The 22,891-nt window shown below is 42.2% G+C and overlaps 2 protein-coding genes across 10 annotated transcripts in view; one reads left to right on the plus strand and one right to left on the minus strand.

Annotated features, from left to right (window-relative positions):
• Positions 1–22,891, minus strand: part of LOC308394299 (uncharacterized protein) — a 1,060,216-nt gene that overhangs the window by 982,030 nt on the left and 55,295 nt on the right. The window lies entirely within an intron of this gene.
• Positions 5,096–22,570, plus strand: LOC308394316 (uncharacterized protein). Of its 9 annotated transcripts, XM_080878580.1 has the most exons (9): positions 5,096–5,567; positions 6,753–7,457; positions 7,878–7,946; positions 8,358–8,933; positions 13,030–13,144; positions 20,154–20,278; positions 20,444–20,563; positions 20,654–20,689; positions 22,321–22,570. In XM_080878580.1, exons 4-9 carry the CDS (start codon positions 8,914–8,916, stop codon positions 22,322–22,324), a joined length of 420 nt encoding a protein of 139 aa, XP_080734706.1. In that variant the 5' UTR covers positions 5,096–5,567; positions 6,753–7,457; positions 7,878–7,946; positions 8,358–8,913; the 3' UTR covers positions 22,325–22,570. The 9 variants fall into 9 exon arrangements, 1 of the variants encoding a protein (XP_080734706.1); XR_013971168.1 differs by lacking the exons at positions 8,358–8,933; positions 20,154–20,278; positions 20,444–20,563; positions 20,654–20,689; positions 22,321–22,570 and adding an exon at positions 14,499–16,649 and having other exon boundaries at positions 6,753–7,946; XR_013971169.1 differs by lacking the exons at positions 8,358–8,933; positions 13,030–13,144; positions 20,154–20,278; ... (1 more) ...; positions 20,654–20,689; positions 22,321–22,570 and adding an exon at positions 9,834–11,579 and having other exon boundaries at positions 6,753–7,239.

Below are 22,891 nucleotides of genomic sequence, written 5' to 3' on the forward strand. Positions count from 1 at the left end.
CCATTGTTGCCCTGGCTTTATGTTCAGGGTCGTTGTCCTGCTGGAAGGGGAACCTCCGCCCCAGTCTCAAGTCTTTTGCAGACTCCAAGAGGTTTTCTTCCAAGATTGCCCTGTATTTGGCTCCATCCATCTTCCCATCAACTCTGACCAGCTTCCCTGTCCCTGCTGAAGAGAAGCACCCCCAGAGCATGATGCTGCCACCACCATATTTGACAGTGGGGATGGTGTGTTCAGAGTCATGTGCAGTGTTAGTTTTCCACCACACATAGCGTTTTGCATTTTGAACAATAAGTTCCATTTTGGTCTCATCTGACCTGAGCACCTTCTTCCACATGTTTGCTGTGTCCCCCACATGGCTTGTGGCAAACTGCAAACGGCACTTCTTATGGTTTTCTGTTAACAATGGCTTTCTTCTTGCCACTCTTCCATAAAGGCCAACTTTGTGCAGTGCACGACTAATAGTTGTCCTATGGACAGATTCCCCCACCTGAGCTGTAGATCTCTGCAGCTCGTCCAGAGTCACCATGGGCCTCTTGGCTGCATTTCGGATCAGCACTCTCCTTGTTCGGCCTTGTTCGATTACACACAGGTGCACTCTATTTAGTCATTAGCACTCATCAGGCAACGTCTATGTGCAACTGACTGCACTCAAACCAAAGGGGGCTGAATAATTACGCACACCCCACTTTGCAGTTATTTATTTGTAAAAAATGTTTGGAGTCATGTATGATTCTCATTCCACTTCTCACGTGTACACCGCTTTGTGTTGGTCTTTCACCTGGAATTCAAATAAAACTGATTCATGTTTGTGGCTGTAATGTGACAAAATGTGGAAAAGTTCAAGGGGGCCGAATACTTTTGCAAGCCACTGTAACAGACAAACCTGAAAACACAAGGACAGCGGGGAATACACAGAGATGACACAAAGAAGGCTGGATAGAGAGACGAGTAGTAACACTGATTAACACAGTAATGCAGACGACACAACGAGGAACACAGGCAGACACATACTATAAATACACACAAGGTAATGAGGGAATGACACACAGGAGGGGAGCACAGCTGATCCTAATTCACAAGACGAGACACAAACCTTCAAAGTAAAACAGGAAACAGACTGTTTTACAACACAAACTCGGGGACACGAACAGAACACAGAGGAAAGACACAGGTAGAGATCAACCTAAGAACTAATACAAAATCAGAATTAACACAAAGTACACAAGGTGATACCAAAAATGAAACAAAACGCTGAACGACCCAGGACCATGACAGAACTAGTTTTTCAGCGTCACTCTGAGACAGGATATTTCTAACTTTAGAGATGTTGCACAAATGGAAGAAAGCAGTCTTGCATATTTGTTTAATATGTGCGTTGAAGGACATGTCCTGGTCAAAAATGACTCCAAGGTTCCTCACAGCGTTACTGGAGGCCAAGGTAATGCCATCCAGAGTAAGAATCTGCTTAGATACCATATTTCTAAGATTTTCAGGGCCGAGTACAATAACCTCAGTTTGATCTGAATTAAGAAGCAGAAAGTTAGCGGCCATCCAGGTCTTTATGTCTTTAAGACGTTCCTGCAGTTTAACTCATTGGTGTGTGTTATCTGACTTCATGGACAGATGGAGCTGGGTATCATCTGCATAGCAGTGTAAATGTATGCTATGTCTTCTAATGACACTACCTAAGGGAAGCTTGGTAATGGGAGCGTTGCCAGCAGAAGGCTGAAGTGGAATCTCCCAGAAAGCTGCAGAAGAAAAAACATGAGCTGAAATGGTGGATTTCAGTCAAATAAGGAGAACTGTGGCTTTCCTCCAACCTTTGACCAATCACCTTAGTGTCCTGTTTATAAACCATAATAAAAAGCATTTACTGTCTGGGCATTTTTTTGTTTGGGTCTCCAAACAGCAGAAAGAAATGGCAGCCATTTTTTTAACTTTACCTTCAACTGGTAAATAGATTTAAGAAAAAGCACTTTGATCATATTTGTGACGTGTCCCAAACTGTTGTTGTCGCCTCATTTATGTTGATAAAACAGCTCTAAAACCAATCTGACAATATAAATCTGTAAAATGGGCAGAAAACCTGCTGCTGGTCCCATTTTAATCAAACCAACCCAAAGAGCAGATATTCATGTGTGTACACAGGAGGTTATTTGTGCAGATGCATAAAACACAAACTGTTGGCTTTCTGCAGTCTCTCACTCCTGAAAGTGTTGGCAAGTGTTTTGGATTTATTATTTATATGGATTTTAATGGCACCTGTGTAATGTTAACTAATGTTTTTATTGTTTATGTATTTTTTGTTTAGTCATTCCCTGACTTACCTGTGGGTTCTGGGATGGTTTTATTTAAATTCTCCAACAGATCATTCTTGTTTATCCTCCCCAAAAGATTTTTAGCAACTTCAAAAGTGTTGATAGAGTAGGTATCAAACATCAGATCCACTATGTTCGTCCTCTCTGCATCCTCCAGTTCACTCTCTGGGATTGCTGGTAAACCTTCTACAGACCCGTTCTTCAGATGCCACTTAAATTCTTCAAAGTCATCACGTCCCAAATCCTTCAAAGTCCCCAGAAGGATTTCTTTAGGTGTCGTCATCTTTTACCCTGTAAGGACCCGATAAACAAAGACTGTAACAACAGCTGGAGAGGTAATTGTCTGATTTATCAGAATTTAACTTGATTCTAACAGCAGTTCATCACAATAAATTTCTAAGGCTCAGAATGCAACAAAATTGCACATGAAGAAGCACATAGAGAAGTATCCAAGTAACACTTTGCTACAATATAAAACAAACTATTATAAATAAAGAAAATATATAAACTAAATATATACACTACCCGTCAAACGTTTTAGAACAGCCCAATTTTTCCAGTGTTTTCGTCACGGTTTGCGAGCCGTGTGTAAATTATCAAAGGACCCTTTATGCAGGCAGCTCAGATGCAAGTGAGTTTATTCATCACATGGTGATACAAACAGAAATGGCGAAGGTGAGCATGGAAACTAAGCAAAAACCTAAAAACTAATAGTACACGAATATGAAGAAGTACACGAAGGGAAGACGAAAACACGGAACACAAGGGGTGGGAGCAAAGCACCACAACACATCACTATATAGTAGTGATGGGTCCAGCAACACTGATGCACCGACGCTTGTATCAAGCTCACAGAGCGAAACCTGTATCGGTGCGTGTGTCGCTTTAAGAAAAAGTCACGTGATCGATACAGCTGCTGTATCGCTCATTACCAACGCGCTAAACTGTGTTTAAAAGGTACCGCATCTGCATCTGTCAATGGGATGAGTCGCCACCAAAAACCCCCCCAAAAAACCAAAATTACTCTCGCAAAGATAAAAAAAAAACAAAAAAAAAAAACATCTCTCCATAACAAAATTGAGCTTGAAAGAAAAAAAAAATGTTTCTGCTGTGTGGGATCATTTTGATCTTTTAACTGCAAATAAGGGAATAGTTTGTCTGTCTTTGTTTCAGTGTAATCTATCAGAATAGGAAAAACAGCAATGTGACTTGCAGTGTAAATTATTTATTTTCTATTCTGCTGAGCTTTGTTACACAATCAAAAGCACCTCCTCAGTGTTCAGGCATTACAGAACCAAACATGAAAATGAGGAGACAAACACACCGAGAATGAACACAGGTCGGCCTATATTGACACTGAACTGCTTTATCATCATTTTTTAATTAACATGCGTTTTATTATTTTGAAATCAAGCACCTAGGAAGTCTGTTCTGGACCATGCAGTCCTGAGTTTTATTATAACGGACTGCCAACCCCTTAGTATTGTGGAGAGTGTCGGAGAGAAACATTCCAAGATCAGAGGATCCTTTAACATACTGGGGGAACAGGAAGACATCTTATCTGAACCTTTTCCACCTGGCTTTACAGTTTTTGTGTACCCCAGCTTCATCTGTGCCTCTGAATTTTCCAAAGCTGGGGAAATGCACCTTAGAACACACATGCATCAACACTACAATGAGCGGGCGGAGGGAGGTTTTGGAGTCTTCTCACACCCCCGTTCTCTGCGACAGGCACGTGCAGAGGGGGGGGGGGGGCTAGAGGGGCTTGAGCACCCGCCCCTTTCCTGATGGGTGCCCAAGGTGCCCTTTTGTTGAGGCAACTTTTTAAAAAAAAAAAGTATTATTTTTTTTTTATGTGTGTGTGCGTGCGGAGTCCTGTCTGTGCCCCTCAACAATAATATTTAACTATTAATCACAGTTTTGCTAAATAAAAGGATCTGGCTTGCATCAGTCACATGATCACATTTAACCAATGATCGCCCTCGACGGCAGAACGCGCTGGTTACGAGCCGGGAACGAGCTCACAAAGAGCACGCGCATTTGTTGCGGTCCGGAGCTGTAAGAGAAACACAAGTTAACTCAGAGACACAGACTGATGCGACAAACCCAGTAAGTAGCTGTACAGCGCACACTGTAGTGTGTAGCACACAGGAGTATTAGCTTATTACGTACACGTTGGTAAGTTGTCTTGTGGCAATTTGACGAACTGAAACAAACGAGCGTGCTGTGTGTGCAACAGCGTGACAAACATTACCTGTCCTTTTATTAACTGCACATGTAGTGCTGGTCATAGCTGCTGGCTACCTGTGTAAGGCTGTCATGGGTCTGTAGCTCTGTCACCGTTTTAGTGAACATATTTAGTTTTAAAGTAAGTTACAGAGCATTTCCTGCCCTTCTGGGGGGATTATATTTCACTAAAAAACGATCTAATATGCATGTCCACATAATTATGCATTATTATAATTATAATATATTAAAAACACACTGTATTTTAAAGAACATACATTAAGAAGCAGATTATATTAGATTTATATTTTAAATAAGACAAAATTTGGATTTTACAGCAGTAAAATGATTGTATCTCTACAGTTTAAACATGTAATAAGCTTTGCCCTGCACAGAGTGGATAGTGAAACAAATGGAATCATCATAAATACATTATTTCATATTTATTACTTCCCCCTCCTCATTGCTTTATTATTGTAGCTCTAGTAATGAATAATAATGTAAGGATTCTGGATCAGCACCGTGATGCCCATAGTATATACAGTATTCTGAAGAAGGTCTAAAATGTCAGTGTGTTGCACCAAAATATTTAAGTAATTATCAGTTTTAGTTCTTAGAGTGTACCTCAAAGCACACTGTGTTCTGTTGATCTTATGTGCTGCACAATAATGTTTAATATTTAGTATTTACTGTTATATTACTATATATCATTGTGATGTTGTTTATTGTATTGCTCTCGTTTTCTTCTGCTTGTTTTCTTTTTTCTTTCTCAACAGGTGATCCAGGTGATTGATGTATGTGTGTGTGTGTATATATATATATATATATATATATTTTTTTTTTTTGTCTGCTTATTTAGTTGGTTTTTGTTTTTTTGCCCTTTATCCCTGTCCCAGGACACAGCTGGGAGTGATTGACAAGATGAGACAGAGGAAACGCAAACTAAACACACTGACATGAGACACGGACCTTCACCACAAAGCAGTAAATACATAGACTGAGGCTACGTCCACACGTACACGGGTATTTTTGAGAACGGAGATTTTCCGTTTTTGTTTTCAAAAATAATCCCGTCCACACGTAAAGGCAGAAATGAAGGAAAACACTGCTAGGAACATGCCAAAGCAACAGGTGGAGATATATTCCTAACCGTGCAGAAATGCTGGCCAATCAGAAGTCTAGAAGCCTCGGTGGGAAAAAGTAAACAAAGCTGGGGCATAGAAGGAGAACCAAGTCGTATGTGTGGAGGGACAGTAACTGTGTGTATATGTAATCATTTAAACACTGCAGAAAGTACAATTAACACTAATAGTATAATAATAGTACCTGAATTGTACGGAGCCCCTCTGATGACATGGTCCAAAAATAAATAAATTGTGGCCACAAAATACCCTCGAAATACTATTTTCGAGAGCACGAAATGGGTATAACGTGGCAACGAATTACGCATTTGTGGCAACATCATATTGATACAATTCCTGGACAGCTGCGTAGAGACACAAGCATGAGAGTAGGCTAAACCTATACACCGTGGACAGAGACGGTATGAGTGAGTTTTATTTTAGGCTGGGAATGAGCTACAATGCATTTTGAAAAGCCTGCAATGCAAGGAACCATTATTACGGAGAGACATTTAAACAGGATACTGAGAGCCCAGTTGCTTTACAGGGCCTGGACGCCGGGATAGATTTTATTGTCAACCAACTGCAAGGGCCTGGGAAGGATCACGGTTATTGGTCAAGTGTTTCGTGCCCACAAATTAGCATTTCGTGCGCACGAAGTAGTATTTTGTGGCCACAATTGATTTATTTTTTGGACCATGTCATCAGAGGGGCTCCGAAGAATTGGGATACAGCCTCTGAGATAGAAAGTGTGCGACCGTGAACTCGACTCTCTTTATGACACATACACACACAGACACACACACAGACACTTGTTTTCAGATTTTAGTGAGGACACCAAAAAGCCTCAAAAATATCCTCAAACTCGTGAGGACGGCCATTTTGTGGGACTCTATTAGCCCACATAGTAGCATACCAACTCTTTGTCCTCACAAACATGTCTAAACAGGTACACACACACACACAGACACACACACAAACAGGTTTGTCAGGTTCCTCGGCTCGTTCTCTGCGTTCAGTCCATTGAAGGTGATTATTGAGCCAATCACAGCTACAGAGCTCACTGTGACTCTTCTTCTCTCTACAGTCACACAAACAAACACACTCAGAGACTCTGACAGCAAAACTACAACAATGTGGTGTTAACACTCACCCTGCCTCAGCTCCACCGTCCTCCTGCTGCTCTGACGGAGGCTCAGCTGTTTCTCTTCCTGTTCCCACCTGCTCGGGTGGCTCCTCCCCTCTGCAGTTACAGGAAATCAGGTGTGTGTGTCTCTTGTTGAGACTGGTTCTTCCTGCTCTCTATCATCACATTGGGTGTTTCCAAATTCAGGGAGAGGATGCTTCGAATGCCACATTTGTAGGAAATTGTATCACATGGACGCGACGAAGGCTGTTCAAATTTGAAGTCTTCCAAATGCGTCCTTCATTTCCCTGAATTTGAAGGATGGGTCAGGTGTGTCCTTTGTGGCCCAACATATCCCAGGATTCATTGCGGGCCATACAGGAGATATTTTTCTGATAATGATAGTGATCGAAGTGGGAGTTAATGCAGGAGACGAACACTTTCAAATGTAAGTATATGAAAATCTGGTGGTGCAAAAGTTTTTATAGCGGGTGTGTTGTTAGGCTCTGGGCATCTGCATAGACATGTTCTTTTTTTGAGAATGTGAGGACAAACTTGAAAGAGAGACACTGTGAGAGTGGACACATCCACACTGCTGCTGCATCTGTGCTCACCACGATGGCCTCCTTCAGAGAGATGGAGGACTCACTCTGTCTTCTGGCTGATGTAAGTGTTCAGCTTTGAACAGCTGTCGTTCCAGCTGCTTTTAACTTTGTAGTTTCACATTTGTACAGACTTTATATTTTTTATAGACGTGTCATAAACCAGTCCTTAAATCATTTTCATTATCACAGATACAGTCTACACTCTGCATCATGAGCTGGTCAATATCGCAAAAGTTGTAATTCGTTTCATGTTTCATGTAAACTGCTCTGAGGTCACAGTGACACCAGCAGATGTAGTTACAGCCTCTCTGTCCCCACCATCCCGGCCCACGTAGACCGCAAAGGCCGGGTCCTCCGAAGGATGCAGCCGACGAATTGGGACACAGCTCATGTCTGACAGCAGTTTGAAGAGGAAATGGATTCTGTTCTGTTCTTCACTCATCACCTACCTGACAGCTGACACCTCACACCTGTTTCTCAGCTGCAGGTCAGACAGAAGGACACACAGAGGATGGAGGGAAGGAGGATGGATCTGCTAGTCTGAAAGTTGGTATGTCAGTTTCTGGTCAAGTTTTTGTTCAACAGGAAACATAAACAGAAGCAGGATTCATACCAGCCTCCACTTGAACAGCAGCCTGCTTAAACTGTCTGCGTGTCTCTAGCTGATCTCTGTCTCCTGCTGATGTCACAACGTCTCCGTTTTATTTGAACACTGGAGGTGAAGATGGCAGATTGTTGGCTAAAATGGATGTCTGTGGCATCCTGCATTTAATGTTCAGCATCTTTGTGAAAAACCCTTTAAAAGTTCTTTAACATGTCCAAAAATCCAAAACTGTTACAGATTACAAAGATGTTGTTTCTATGGGCTCAGGCTGTACTTGCTAGTTCACATTTCGGTAGTAATGTTGATGATGAGGATCATTATTTGTCATTGCTTTAGTTTTTATTCCACTGTTTCAAGGACATGCACTTAGTAGGGACAGCGGACTGGACAGGTCTTCAGTCTGTCTCGCTCTAAGACAGCTGGGTTAGGCTCCAGCGCCCCCGCGACCCTGAAAAGGATCAGCAGAAGTGGATGGATGGAGGGTCAGTTTGTCAACATTAGAAAAACAAACATACTACCTGCCTTAAATGTGAAATGGACGGGCTTTATGTTTGCTCGTTGTTTGCTAAAGAGACTTTTCTGCAGCATTTCTCTCCCGACTTCTTTGTAGCACCTTTCACTGTCACACATTTGATCTTTACAGCAGGGCTGTGCCATATCATATACCATACTATAGAATTTTGACATAGTAGCTATATAATGTTACTCCTACTTTATAGATCTCCATCACCCGATCCTCCGAAAACCTCTTGGAGTTGGCAGCACTCGACTGAGCCATTTTGTGCAGAAGAAGATTAAAATGATGCTTTAAACTCCAGATGTTATCTGAGCTCAGATCCTAAAGCCAGACCTCTGCATCTTCATTCTTGTGGAAAAGCAGAGCAGATGTTGTTTTCAGGAGGATGCTGCTATAATGGCTTTAGTTCCTTGCAGGTAATTATGACGACAGCGGAAGCAGCAGGAACAACAAACAGCCCAAACTAACAGACAAAATATTAATGAAAGTCCAACCCAATCTCCTCCATCCCCGTATCCTCCACTATTTGCATCTTCATCTATGAAACCTGCAGAGCAGAAACAGTGTGTGGACAAAGTTAGCCGGTATGCAGACATGTTTGCTTTTGTTACAGGAGTTTGAAACACATCTGCAGCTCATTCAGAGGCTTTGGGGCCGTACACACTTCATTTTAAATCAGTACAGCCGATCTCACAGCTGCTGGATGTTTCTTTGAATCATAAGAACATTAAGACAAACAAGATGATCATGAAAATCATATTAATGATTGATTTGGCCTACGTTTGATGCTGAACTGCAGTAGCTCCTGACATTGTGCTTTTATTTCGTCTGGATTAGTTTGCAGCACTGCTGCACAGTTTACATTAAAGTGCACTTTTGCAGAGCAGACGACCCCCTGCACGACTGATGGGGTGAACCAAGGCCCTGCATCAGACAAAGAAGCATTATTTCAACTGTGAGTCATGCAAAGCAGCTCTAGTAGAGTCCTGTAAATGAACAGACTGGATCACTGTAACGTACCACCTCAGTGACCAGTGGAAACATTCAAATGTTCAGGTAGTCATCCTAACTGACTTGGGGTTTCTGCCAGTGTGTTACAAGTGAAGCAGCTTGCCTGGTCTACACACTGGGACTCGTTTCTTTAAATCACCATTAATACAGTTTCAGCTGCTGACACATTCACTAGTGGGTAGTAATTAAAGCATGCTGCACCACTCATGAGTGCTATCATTCAGCACTCTCATTCATTTGTCTTAAAGCTGGTAATTAAACTCCCTGATGCCTCACTCTGTCTCACTCTTTTCTGTGTGTGAGAGAAAGAAGATGCAGCTGTGTTTCTAACAGCTGCTCTGGAGGAAGCCCTGCAACTCTAGAATCTCACCTGAGTCTGTGACTGTGAGCTTGATGGAGTGCCTGAACTCCTTGATGACTCTCTCACCACAGATGCTGTGGTTGGTTGGTTCACTCACTATGTATTAACAGACCTCTCTGCATTGAATCATATCTGTTATTAATCTCTGTCTCGCTTCCACAGCATGTCTTCATCCTGTCTTCCTTCTCTCACCCCAACCGGTCAGCAGATGGCCCCGCCCCTCCCTGAGCCTGGTTCTGCTGGAGGTTTACGTTGAAACCAAGCACACCATTGTTTTTCTTGTGACATTACCAATAAGTTTGATGTGTCACATGGCCCTCTTCCTATTGAAAAAACAAAAGTTGTATCCAAGATGGCCGACTTCTAAATGGCCACCATGGTCACCACCCATCTTGAGGAGTTTGCCCCTCACATATACTAATGTGCCACAAACAGGACTTTAATATCACCAACCATTCCCATGTTATTACGGTGTATCCATATAAATGGCCCACCCTGTACTTACATTATAACCAATCCGCTCCTTTATCCCCACTTAAAATATTTTTACTGAACTATTGTAATATTTGCTGCCATTGCTGCTGTCCTCTTGGCCAACTTACTCTTACAAAAGACATGTTTAATGTTAATGAGATTTTTTTTTAACTAAATAAATAAAGGTTATATAAAAGTCGCTGCCAAAAACTGATCGCGGCTTCTACCTTGTTACACGAATGTTGTTTGTGGCTCAAGATGACTTTATGTCATCCATGAGGGAAGCATTTGACATATGTTTCACATATTATAGCCCAACAAGTTACTTATAGCAGTTTAAATACGAGCAATCACTTTTTGGCAAATACCAGAAATCAGTTTTTGGCAGACAATCACTTTTTGGCACAACACCGGTGTCTAGCAGGTTTTATATTTTAGAAAGTTTAAAGCTCAGCTTAATAGAAGTAGTGTGGTCGTGAGTTTTGCATAAACAAATTTGTGCAAACCTCAATGAAGTGAAGCAACATTATGAAGAAGAGTGAGCCTAAATGACTCCCCAATGATGTGAGAGACTGATAGTCATACAGAAAACAATGACTTTGAGCTGTTGCTGCTAAACGTGCTTCTACAAGCAACTGAATCTTGGAGTGTACTTTGGTTTGTCTGCTCATAAATTGGTGGTTCATGATGATAAATGAACTTCTGAACTGGTTTAACATCAGTGCAGTGGCTGGTCCATTCCTTGATGTATATGTCAACGTTCAAAATGAGCCATTTAAATCAGCTGTGTTGGATCAAGGACACATCTAAACCCTGCAGGACAGCGGCCCCGAGGCCTGGAGTTCCCACCCTCAGTGCAGTGGAAATAGTCTCGTGCCAGTCTTGGTGCTGCCTTTGAGTCTATATTGCCGAACACTGTGCGCACACATTTTTTTCCTTCCTAAACAAACACACATTTGTAAAGGAAAATTTAAATTGAACTCACAGTTGGCGGTTAATCGTTATATAGTTTAGATGTACACCGAGAGACGCATTTAGTGGGACTTTTACACCGCCACAGATTTTCTTCTTCTTTTTTGTTACATTATTGACATATACTAGATATTTTAACCTAAGCAGCAACAATCATGTCTCTGGTACAGGCACTTTCCACCATGCAGGTTAAGCTAAAATGTGACTTGAAACAAATTCTGGGTTTCCGTTCCATAAAGGTTCATTTCATCTGGTAAGTTAGCCCCTGAGGTAACAGTCTATGTGAACATAACATACTCACTGACTCACACTCAACTTGACTGATAGTGATTTCCTGAATTAGGAAAAGCGCACAGAGGAAATTCATTTGCATATGTTTGTTTTCACAATCACTGAAATCCAAGTTAGGCATGTTTCCCTTTTTTGTTGTTGTTCTTGACACGAGTGCTTCAGTTATTTTCTCATCAGTATGTTAGGACAGAAAGGATTCTGTTGTGGATTTATGATCATCTCACGTGTGTCCATCTTTCAAACTCTTAGATTGTGTAGACATTAATGCAGCTGTCAGACTGTAGGCCAGTTTCTTTGCACTGTAAGCATTGATTGGATGCTACTGTAGCAATCAGTGCTTACACAAAACGTCCCTGCGTAAACCCTCAGACACACAACAAACAGATCAATAGTATCTGAAATTCAGAGGACGGATCTTTTTACACATTTCTCACAGAAAATCACCTAAATCGCTTTCGTGTGAGATGCACATCATGTTTGCCTCATAAAGACTTGCCCTGTATGTATTCATTTCTTTTGACTTTCACGTGGAATTGTCACCTAATATAACAGGTCCATCAGTAAATGGTGTCTATCTTCAGTTTCTGTCTCCTAGACTTTGTCCCTGTCAGGTTACAGCTGAATAGATAGTCATATCATGCAGAGACTGCATCGTACTATAATGCTCGTATGATCGCGTTTGTCATAAGTGGACTGGTCTTGTTGAAACGTTGCATAAACCTTGCCCAGTAAACTGTGAGTGCTAACATTTCTATGGCATATGCAAATACTTTAGACAAATCCCACAGTTGTCTATATTTGTATATTTGACAGTTTAATGAAGCATTTAGAAATCAAAGGTCAGATTAAAATGCTGGATCACAATAGAATGTGATATCACACAATACAATATTTTTAATATCACACACAGCATGAAAGTTTGCTAGTGTATATTATAAAAATATTACAGTATGTTGGTATAACTTTATCCCCTCCTAGTTTTTAAGATACAAATTTTGGCCCACACTGATTTGTGATCATATTCCTCTGTCCACTAAATGAAGATGGAGGCTCTGCTCTTTATTTCTGTGTTTCTCTGGAGAATCCTGGTAACATGATGGCTTTCTGTCTCTAAACACACACGAGCTTAACTCCGAACACACGGGGGAGGGGCCTAACTAATAACCAAGATGACTACAGGCTTGGAGGTGCTAAAAGTCAGATATACCAGGAGCAGTTTGGGCTTTAGAACAAATTTTGTGTAATTATAACAATATGTAATTTAGGACCTGGTTACATATGATGCTGCTGATTTTTTAAATCGAATTTTTACGTTGCATTAATTTCTTTTTGTCAGACAGGGAATCAAACAAGTTCTGTTTTCTCGAATGAATCCCACTGTTATTTGTTTGTCCTACCAACAGGGATGTTTACATGGTATTCATGACTGCTGCACCTGATGACTTTCACAGCTTGAGGACTGCAAACATTTCCCAACAAGACATGAGTGGTGGGGTGATCGTTGGTATTCCTGATCAGGTGAGGATCTGTTCCCATCAAACCACCAAAACCAGTTGTTCAGGATGTTTACAGGATGAAGAATCCCCAGTTATTCTTTGTGGTTGGAATGTGCCTACATATGGCTGTGTGGGATTCTGGCTTACTTTAGGGTCAGAGCAGTTGGTATGTGGAGCAAATACTGACACAGTCAGAGTGGGCAAACCAGCAATAGGCTTGTTGTCATACCTGGAAGTCTGAAAGCTCCCGATGCTGGATGGTCTTTCTAGTTTTTAATGACAGGTCGTCTAACAAAGCTTCCATGAGGTGCTATAATGGAGACTGTCCTTTTCAAGGAGTTTCTCATGTCTTATCCTACTTTTTTCTTTTTTTTAATTAACAGGAGTGAGAATTTGAAATCCTCTATATTGACATGATTACATTTCTTCTATTAAATGAGAAGTACATTTTGAACACAGTATAGTGAACACAATATCCAAGAAGCTAAATCTGGTGAAATGGTTTCTTTAGCTGTCAGCTTGAAAGGCTGATTGGGGTATTTTTGTCACCTTGCATGCGGGTGGCATGGACACCTGACTTTTGTGTGCATTTATCAAAAAGCTTGGATGATTTTGAAGATCAGTGGCATTCAACTCATGATCAGCGTTCAAGTTTTCTTAAAATCTTGTAACATGATAACTAGAAAGAAGACAGCTAGGATTTTCAAACTGATCCATAGATGGATCTACTATGAAGTTGAGGGACAGCACTGCTTAAAAGATCCTTTTTAAATGACTCCAGCTGTCTGATTTAATGAGACCACGTGTGCTCAAGTTTCCTGCTCTGACTCGGCCTCAGAATGTCTAGAGGCAGAAATCAAGCACACTCAAAGGAAATAAGCGTATCAGTGGGCATGTGCTCAGCACGCAGAGTGGGAGTGACTAAAGGTGCCACTGCAGAGCATCGCAGTTGTTTCGTGTGATTAAGTTGTGTGTTTATGAACCTGTGAGTGTTAGTCCTTTTGGCAGGATGACTCGCATGAAGCTGTTATAATTGTTTGTGCATGTTAAAGTTATGCCTCAGTTCTTTGATACCATGTTGGTAGGATTATTTGGCACTAAGTTAATAGCAGTGGCTGTAATCTCCCGCAGTCATTACATCCAGCGGTATTACAAATAAAGGACTTTTCTATTGTTTAGTTTAACTGTGGCTAGCTTGCCATGTCCGTGCCTTATGATTGGCAATTTGTATGACGTGCTATTTAGGCAATATATGAGCTATAGTGACCCCTTGTGGATATTGTGAGATATTGCTGTGTTGAGTACATTATGTTTTCAATTGTTTTCTAGTTATTTGTGACTCTACTAATGATAAAATTGCCTGTTTCTGTTTCCAGAAAACCATTGCTCATAGTCCCACATACTATACAATGATAAGTTCAAGTATGGCTGTACCTAATTTGGATTAAGCCTGGCAAGCACTTTGATGTAAACATTTCTTCTGTGGGACTTAAAGACAGTTAACCCAACTCCTGGACTGCTGCAGTCTTCCTGACAGAAAGCTTAGGCCAGGCTTGTATGCCCAGTATATATATTCTATAACGTGTGTAACTACTTCGTTTAGTTGTTTTTGTTTGGATTTAGTTTAGTTGTTTTTCTTTTCAGTGTATTTCAGTGTCACTAATTTGTGTAGTGCTCACTCACATTTTCAACTGGAAAAGACCTGCAATAGAAACGTATTTAGGAGCAAACAAGTGAATGAAAAGTTTGACATCATTAAGCCCAAACAGCACCTAGTTTTCAACAAAAACACATAACATAAGAGCAGCAGTGACGATGCAGCTGACACACATGAACCCATTTAAACTGGTCCCAGTGTTTTTAGCCTAACTTCAGTCTTGAACCATTGGGGCAAATGAAAAATTCCAGCAGTTCTTGAAAGCAGCAACTCTGTGCTTTTTTTGTGATGTTAGGGACATTATGGTAACTCGAGGCAGAACACCATCCAAATCTTGGTAAATAACACATGAAAGAACAAAAGAAACAAACATGGTAAAAAGAAGCCAAACGTGTGATAACATTGTTCCATCACGCTCACTCACTATTCTCTCAACCTTTGCCTTCACGGGGCTGCTGCAACAATGTACCTGGGATTACCGTAATGATGCAAATATTAATGAAAAGTGCAGAGTTGCTGCTCTCAGGAATCATTGGACTTCTTTTAATTGAGGAAATGGATCAGGAGTTACGGTAGTTACAGATGTTTAATACAACCCTAGAAAAGAGCTTTCTGTAGTGCTGTGTGATACGGAAAGATTTTTTATGTATCCGATACAAGTAAATACAGGGCTGATATGATCTATACTTTTTAATGTGGATGATGCATCATCAAAATGCCAAATTGTTTACATTTTCATGACCTTTACGTTGTTTTTTAGGGGGCTTCATCCTAATGATTATTAATGAGTTAAAACCGAGGACAGAAATAATAAAAGGATTTAGTTTGTAGCCCATAGTTTAAAAACAGTAATCACACATTATCCCTTTCTTTAACAGCAACACAAAAGGATCATTATATTCCATTAAATCTGAGCCATATTATATTCAGTATATTTATTTTAATTTCAGTAAATGTTTTTATTTAAATGACATGTTTCAGTGAGATAAATGTGTTATTTCAAGGTCGTTGCATCATTTTTACTTTTCGAGTTGGCTAAAATAAGAATTAGCCAGTTGCACTTTAAAGTAATATAACCAACATATCGCCACAGTTATCTACCTGGATATTCTTCAGAGCATGCTTTCTTGCATGTGACAACAAGAGACCTCTCGGTTGTCTGGTGGAGCATTTAGCGCCTCGCTACATGTTTCCAAATCGGCATTTCTTCTCAGTGAAAGCTGTCCTAGAGAAGTAAAGCAAGTTTGTAAGTTTCTCTCTCAATGTTTGTAACGCATTCCCACGTTAAGCTTAACAACCGATATATGGAGCGACTGCCGCGTCTCCTCTCCCCCTCCCTCTCCTGCTGCTACTTCAATCATGAAACTAATCAATGATCAGCTGATCGCAAGTTCCGTCTCTCTTGTTTGTTTCCCACTTTGCGCCAGAAAGAGGAAACCAGCAGATAAACCACAGCAGCACGTTTAAGCTTGATAAGCTGTTGTTAGAATTTATTTAATATTACTTTAATGCCTAATGCTATAAGTAGCTGACAGCTGGTAACTGTGCAGGGGCGGGTCTAGCACGGTTTTGCCAGGGGGCCAGCTGGGGCATTAACAGGGAAAAGGGGGGCACAAAGAAATACTTTTCTTTCTTATTCTCGTTTAAAATGTCTCGCTTTTAATAAATAATTATCTGAATCTTACAACCAAAGTTTTTATCTAACGTAAAATGTATAGAAATCTAATATTGTATATAGTAACTATTAAGTCTAATATATACCCTAGTAAGTTATAGTACTTTTTCCTTTGGGAAGATACCATCTGTGCAGTCTGCAGTTCTGTTGAAGAAAGATGTTGAATCTATTTAATTGTTGTTGAAAAATAATTGATTTCTGTGCATTTTTTTTAAATACATGCATTAAATTAAAGTCGATTATGTCGATTAAGCACCACGAGGCAGAGGGTGGGCGATGGTTCCCTTTAGTTTTTTTTTTTGCTGGGAGTTTGCAACCCTATTAGTTAGGTTGTTTAATATTTCTGCTAAGTACTCTTTAAAATACCAGAATAGGGAGTGATAGGTTTTGTATTGTTGATTGTCATTTATGCTTAGAAATATTTACTTATATATGCTTAGAAGTATATAATCATTTGTAGATTGAAAGAATGTCTCATTCTAGGAGGTCTGTAACAACTCTGTGTAGCATGAAGAGGGGGGTGAGTTCACTCCCCTACAGAGGAGAGGTCGTATCTTCTTTTGCTGATTTATGGTATAGCAAACACACGTATATCTGTTTAAGTATAAGAGCCTTTTGTTAGATGGACCCAGACTTCTGGCACCAGCTTTGGGGAGTCTTCACAGGGTCACATCTTGACCTCACACAAGTCACACACACACACACACACACACACACACACACACACACACACACACACACACACACACACAGGCAAGGTACTCTTTGTGTGTATGTAGACGTCATATGTTAATGAACCTATGCATATTCATGTAACCTCAATAAAAGAACAGTGGTACGGGAGGACGGACGAGAGTGACTGGGGTCAAGCGAAGGAATGGCGCTTTGTCCGGTCATTTCTCCCGTGCACGAGAAACATGAAGTCTTTGCCTACTTGTGTCTTGCTTTGCAGTGTAATTATATTGTCTTCAACGTTCCAGCGGATGGGTTCAAGCTACAAACCTATCAACAGAGATGCACATCGCCTAATATGCTTAATTGGTAGTAGGCTTTTGAGCCTATACAGCTTGGAAGACAGCATGCATGAAGAGGATGATGTGGACAAAATACTCATTTGCCTAATAATTCTGCACTCCCTGTATGTGTGTGCGTGTCCAGGGTTCAGCTGAGACAGTGTCCTTCGCCCTGCCAGGCTAAGTAAACAGTCTTCCAGCCAACCCAGGTGGCCTTGCATGGAATAGGAAGGAACAGACTCAACACAGTCGTTATCAGGGTGTTTTTGTTCGGCTCCAGCCTTGAGCCCACAGCTGGCGCCGAGAGGGTCTCCGCATAAGTGATGGTGCTTTTTACTTTAGTGCGAACAGCTCATATGAATTTCAAAGCAGTTCTACAGTCCAACACTGGTCTCTCAATCTCCCGTTGGAGAGCTGCGAGCTTCGCCATACTTGCGTTCTGTGATGTTGTCATTCTTGTGCTCAAGGAGCCGATTCTGAGAACTCACGGCAGTGTGCCTCCCCGAGATGTCATCCAATTTGCGCCCAGAGATGTTATTCTGAGCGAGCCCTTCCGAGATGTATCCAGTCTGCAGTCAGAGATCTTATTCTGAGTATTCACAGCAGCCGTAGTCTCTCCAAGATCTTATCCGTGCTGACTCAATGAGCCCATTTTGAGAAACTCACGCCTCTCCCATCGTTCCAATCCCAGCGGGCAGCCTTGTGGGGGTTTGAACAGCCGGTTCCGCTTTCTCAAGCCAGCTCCGATCAGCCAGAACCCTGTTACCATGGTTCCGAATAGGTAGATATCTTCAGCACGCAGACTCACCCGAGCCCAAACTTCTCGTTGAGAAATTGCATTTAGGGACCAGTTTTCAACAGGACAATGACACCAAACACACCTCCAGGCTGTGTACTAGAAGAAGTATACTAGATGGCGGCGCGCACAGACGCAGCGGCTCTATGCTCTCCACTTGGGTGCCTTTCTTTTTTGTTTCTCCACTTTTTCTTCTTCTTTTGTTTTCCTTATTGTGAAGCCAAATTTTCCTACAACCATCTGGAATTATGCAAGATCGGATATAACAGCCAGATCCCCATTACCAGTGATTATCAGAGGGTGCACAACATCCCCCCGGAGATAGCGAGAACATCGGGTGCTCCGTGGATTGTTATCGGCTCTGCCAAGAAACGCAGGCGGCGGAAGGAACGCAAACAAAAGCGGGGATGCCTGTCGGGCCTGCTGGCCAGGCTAAAGAAGCAGCCTTTCAAACCACCGCTCCCGAGCATCTTTCTGACCAGCGCACGGTCGGTCGTCAACAAAATAGACGAACTGAACCTACTTCTCGCCGCACAGCCAATCGTCCGTGACTGCTGTGTCCTGGTCGTCACGGAGACATGGCTCACTCCGCGAGGCTCCTGCCTACGACAGCCGTAACGCTCCGACAATCCATCAAGCGGTGGTAGCTTAGCAAAGTCGTACTGAAACATCTGACAGATTTTCGAGCGCCGTGCACATAAAATCGTTTCGAGGTCAGTAAACACAACCAGAGTTCATACATAAGGCACACGGGGTTATAAGGGGCTCTGTCGACTTTCAGAAAAATCAAAGGATTGATTTTAAGTGCGCCGTATTTTCCAAACAACACGGTAATAACGACGGCCCGCTAGCATGCTCTACCAAAAATAGTGCTTTGTTGTGTATCTGACGGACAAAAGCTAAACCAGTTCCACACCACTGAAGCTGCAGCATTTTTACAAACCAGTTCTGGTTCATCCGTTTCATTTAGCGATCCACTTTCGCTCTTCTCATTCTGCGTCATCATCCAATTCCACCTGTGATCTTGTGTCACCATTGCTCTCTGAGCTTTGTGTTGCTTCTTCTGTCACCTGACAAATAGGACATACATGACAATAAGAATAAAATGTGGAGCTGCTTCAGTGTGTCTGTCACTTTGTGCAGATCTTGACTGATCAGTAATGTTTGTAGGCTGAGTGCATTTTTAAAACAAGTTGTGCAAACTGCACTACAAGGTGGAATATTTGCAAAATCATAACTATGACCTATGAATACGTCAGTGCCATTAAGATGAAATTCTTGTGTCACCAACATTTTAACGTTAGGCATATAATTCTAACAGCCTCTGTAAACTAATATCCTGGCTGCTCGAGGCTGCTGTTTTCTCTGACAGCTTCACTTAGATTAGAATTAGAAACGCTGCTCTGAGACTGAGAGAACTAACAGTGCTGCATGTTGTGCTGTTAGTTTCCAAAACACGTTATTCATGGTTACATACAGTTTTAGACTGATGTGGGCCAAAGCCTAGCATAGCCTGCAACGTTATTGTGACGGACACATTTTATGTGTCAGACCCAGGACCCTGAGCAGTTATGGACTAATATTATAATGTATGTATTTTGTATTGCTGTCCCTCGTTCTCCCTGCTTGTAGACGTGTGTGTGTGTGTGTGTGTGTGTGTGTGTGTGTGTGTGTGTGTGTGTGTGTGTGTGTGTGTGTGTGTGGCCCTGGCAGGTGATTGGCCACACCTGCAGCTGATCAGGCCTGTCGGAGGAGCTATTTGAGAGTGTGGTGGAGCTCTCTCCGACGCTGGATCATTGCGTGGCTTCACGTCAGTCTCTCGACCAGTTCCTAGTTTGAGTCTGCTGCATTATTGTGTGTCTGACGGCTTCCTCTCTCTTATGTCCCCAGGAGTTACGGGGAGACGAGAGGACAGCGAGCACGGGGTGCTCATCACGGAGAAGCGGAGACAGGAGCACTAGCACTGGGAAGAGGACACGTCACGGGAGTCGGGAGAGCACGGGATTTATTGTCATGTCTGTCCATCGCTGTAAATAAACGCACTGCTTGTACATAGAGCACCGCGCCTGTGTCCTCCTTCCCTACACCCCCACGGTCTGCCAGCCAGACCGTGACATTATGAGTGAACTTGGCTTTAAGTGACTTACAGGTTTCTCTGAAAAATACTTTCTTATATCCAGGTTCTTCCTCTTTGCTGCCGTCCTCCTCTCCTCCTGGGAGCGCAGGCTTGCCGCTGCTAAAACTCAACGGAGCTCCCTGAAAGGTTCAGCCAATCACATTGGCCATATTTGTCACATGAGGTAGGACTCCAGTACAGGACGTAATTTAACTCTTTCGGCACCGCTGGGTGAATGAGACGTTGACAGATTTTTTTTTCTTCTTTCTATCAGGTTTGCTTTTCTTTACTCGAAGAGATCAAATTATTGGTGAGGACAATTCAATAATCGCTGGATATTGGTGGGGACATGTCCCCTCCGTCCATGCCAAATCGACGCCCTTGCCCGAATCGATTCAATCCATGATTCGATTCGATTTGGGGAAATTTTGCCTCAGACAGTCAACAATATTATAATTTAGATCCCCCCCCCCCCCCCCCCCCCACACACACACACAGCCTTATGGGTACAGTAGTCTCCTGCTACACCTCCTTTTAGCTAAAGACATACTTCACAATGACTCACTCAGCTCACAAGAACAGGAATGCAGAGCATTATCAAACGTTAAAATGATACACATCTCTCACTTGTTCACTTACATTTAAACGAAACACATAATTGTAAACATCTCTAACAGCCTAAGCCAGTTTTGAATAGGGCCTGAATGGATAACTTCAGAGAATTACACATCCAATCTTACACGAGGTCTCACCGCTCGACCAGATCTGGTAACAGTCCCTGTTGGTGTGAGGTGGCTCCTATTTCTCCTTAGAAAACCTGTCTGTCTCTACCACATAAGATCTGGGAGCACTGGCAGGTCCAACTACTGCTCCAGTGGTTCCTTCAGTAGTAATCCACACCTTCTGTCCTGACTCTATGTCTGCGGTTGTAGTGTTTTGCCTGCTCACGCCTCCCCTCCTCATCCTTCTCGCGAAAAGCCTGTAGGTCGGGCCACTTTGGCACCAGCTTCGCAGCAGCTTGTGGCAGAGAGGTACGCAGGTGTCTCCCCATGAGCAACTGTGCCGGTGAGAGCCCATGTTCCAGTGGGGTGGCCCTGCACGCTAGCAGTGCTCTGCTGTAGTCACAGTCCTCTCAAGTCTTTAATGGTACGATCAGCGCGTTCTGCCTCCCCGTTGGCTTGGGGGTACCTGGGGCTGCTCGTTTCATGTGTGAACTGGTACTCTTTAGCAAAGTGCTTGAACTGTTCTGATGAAACTTGCGGCCTGTTGTCCGATACCACAGTTTCGGCAACTGCATGTCTTGCAAAGGCCTCTTTTATAGCATTAATAGTGACCTCTGCTGTTGTGTCTCTCAGTTCACCAAGTACCAACGACCAGATTTGGTGTGTGGTAGTAACAGGCAAATGAACTTTTTTTTTTTAATGATTTGAATATATATGAATGCTTGTGCATAAATACACAAACAATACACATATGCTTTCATGCTTTCAATTGTGTCATTTACGTGATCTAGGTCAGCGGTCTCCAACCTTTTTTGCATCACCGACCGGTTTATGCCCGACAATATTTTCACGGACCGGCCTTTAAGGTGTCGCGGATAAATACAACAAAATAAAACTAGTACCGGTACCGAAAAAGAAGATTTATTCATAACACACGTGAAAAGACCCAGGAAAACCGAGTTAACGATAAAAACGATAACAAAATAACGCTGAAAAGCGATAAAAACCCTGAAAACCAGACATTTCACACCTGAGCCTCAACTCTCGCGGCCCGGTACCAAACGACTCACGGACCGGTACCAGTCCGAGGCCCGGGGGTTGGGGACCGCTGTTCTAGGTAGCTCTGTTTTGGAAGTTCAGTTCAAGCTAGAAATGTGCTTTGGAGTTTGTACGTGTTTTGTCTCTAGGGGCCACCACATATATTTCTATTTACATTCAGGTGACAGCAATCCATGGATGGTTTCGACATGCAAGAGGATATTTTCCCCGGTGCCCAGCGGGAGAAGACACTGCTTGCGATGTCGATGAGGTCCTGTGGCCAGACCCCAACAGACGGCGGGATCCATGAGCCCACGTATGCACAATTGTCATGATTTTTTGTGTGTACAGTATAGTGTTTTTTCTATTACTGTATTATGTTTGTGTTTTGCTTTATCTGAATTGATGGTGCTGCAGTGGACAATATTGAGTAGGCCTATTTGCTTTTTTTGGTTGTTTGTGTCTCCTGAAAATGTGCCTTCAGAATAAACAATGACAATGAAAGACTGCAGTGTTTTATATGAAGTAGACTAGTGTGTCCCCCTGATCTGATCTGCATGTGATGCAAGTATGTGTCATTTTGTCAACAGAGTTACATCTTGACAGAGGAATGTTAGGTTTTGACAGCAGAGTTTCAGTTTGGCACAGATGTGAATGGTATATTTTGATGTGTCATGTTTACTTGTGTTTAGAGTTTTGGCACAATGAGCGACGTTTTGCAAAATGTGTTCAAGCAACGGGCAAAAACTGTA

This window comes from Rhamphochromis sp. 'chilingali', assembly GCF_963969265.1.
Source record: "Rhamphochromis sp. 'chilingali' genome assembly, chromosome: 3".
NCBI lineage: Eukaryota > Metazoa > Chordata > Actinopteri > Cichliformes > Cichlidae > Rhamphochromis > Rhamphochromis sp. 'chilingali'.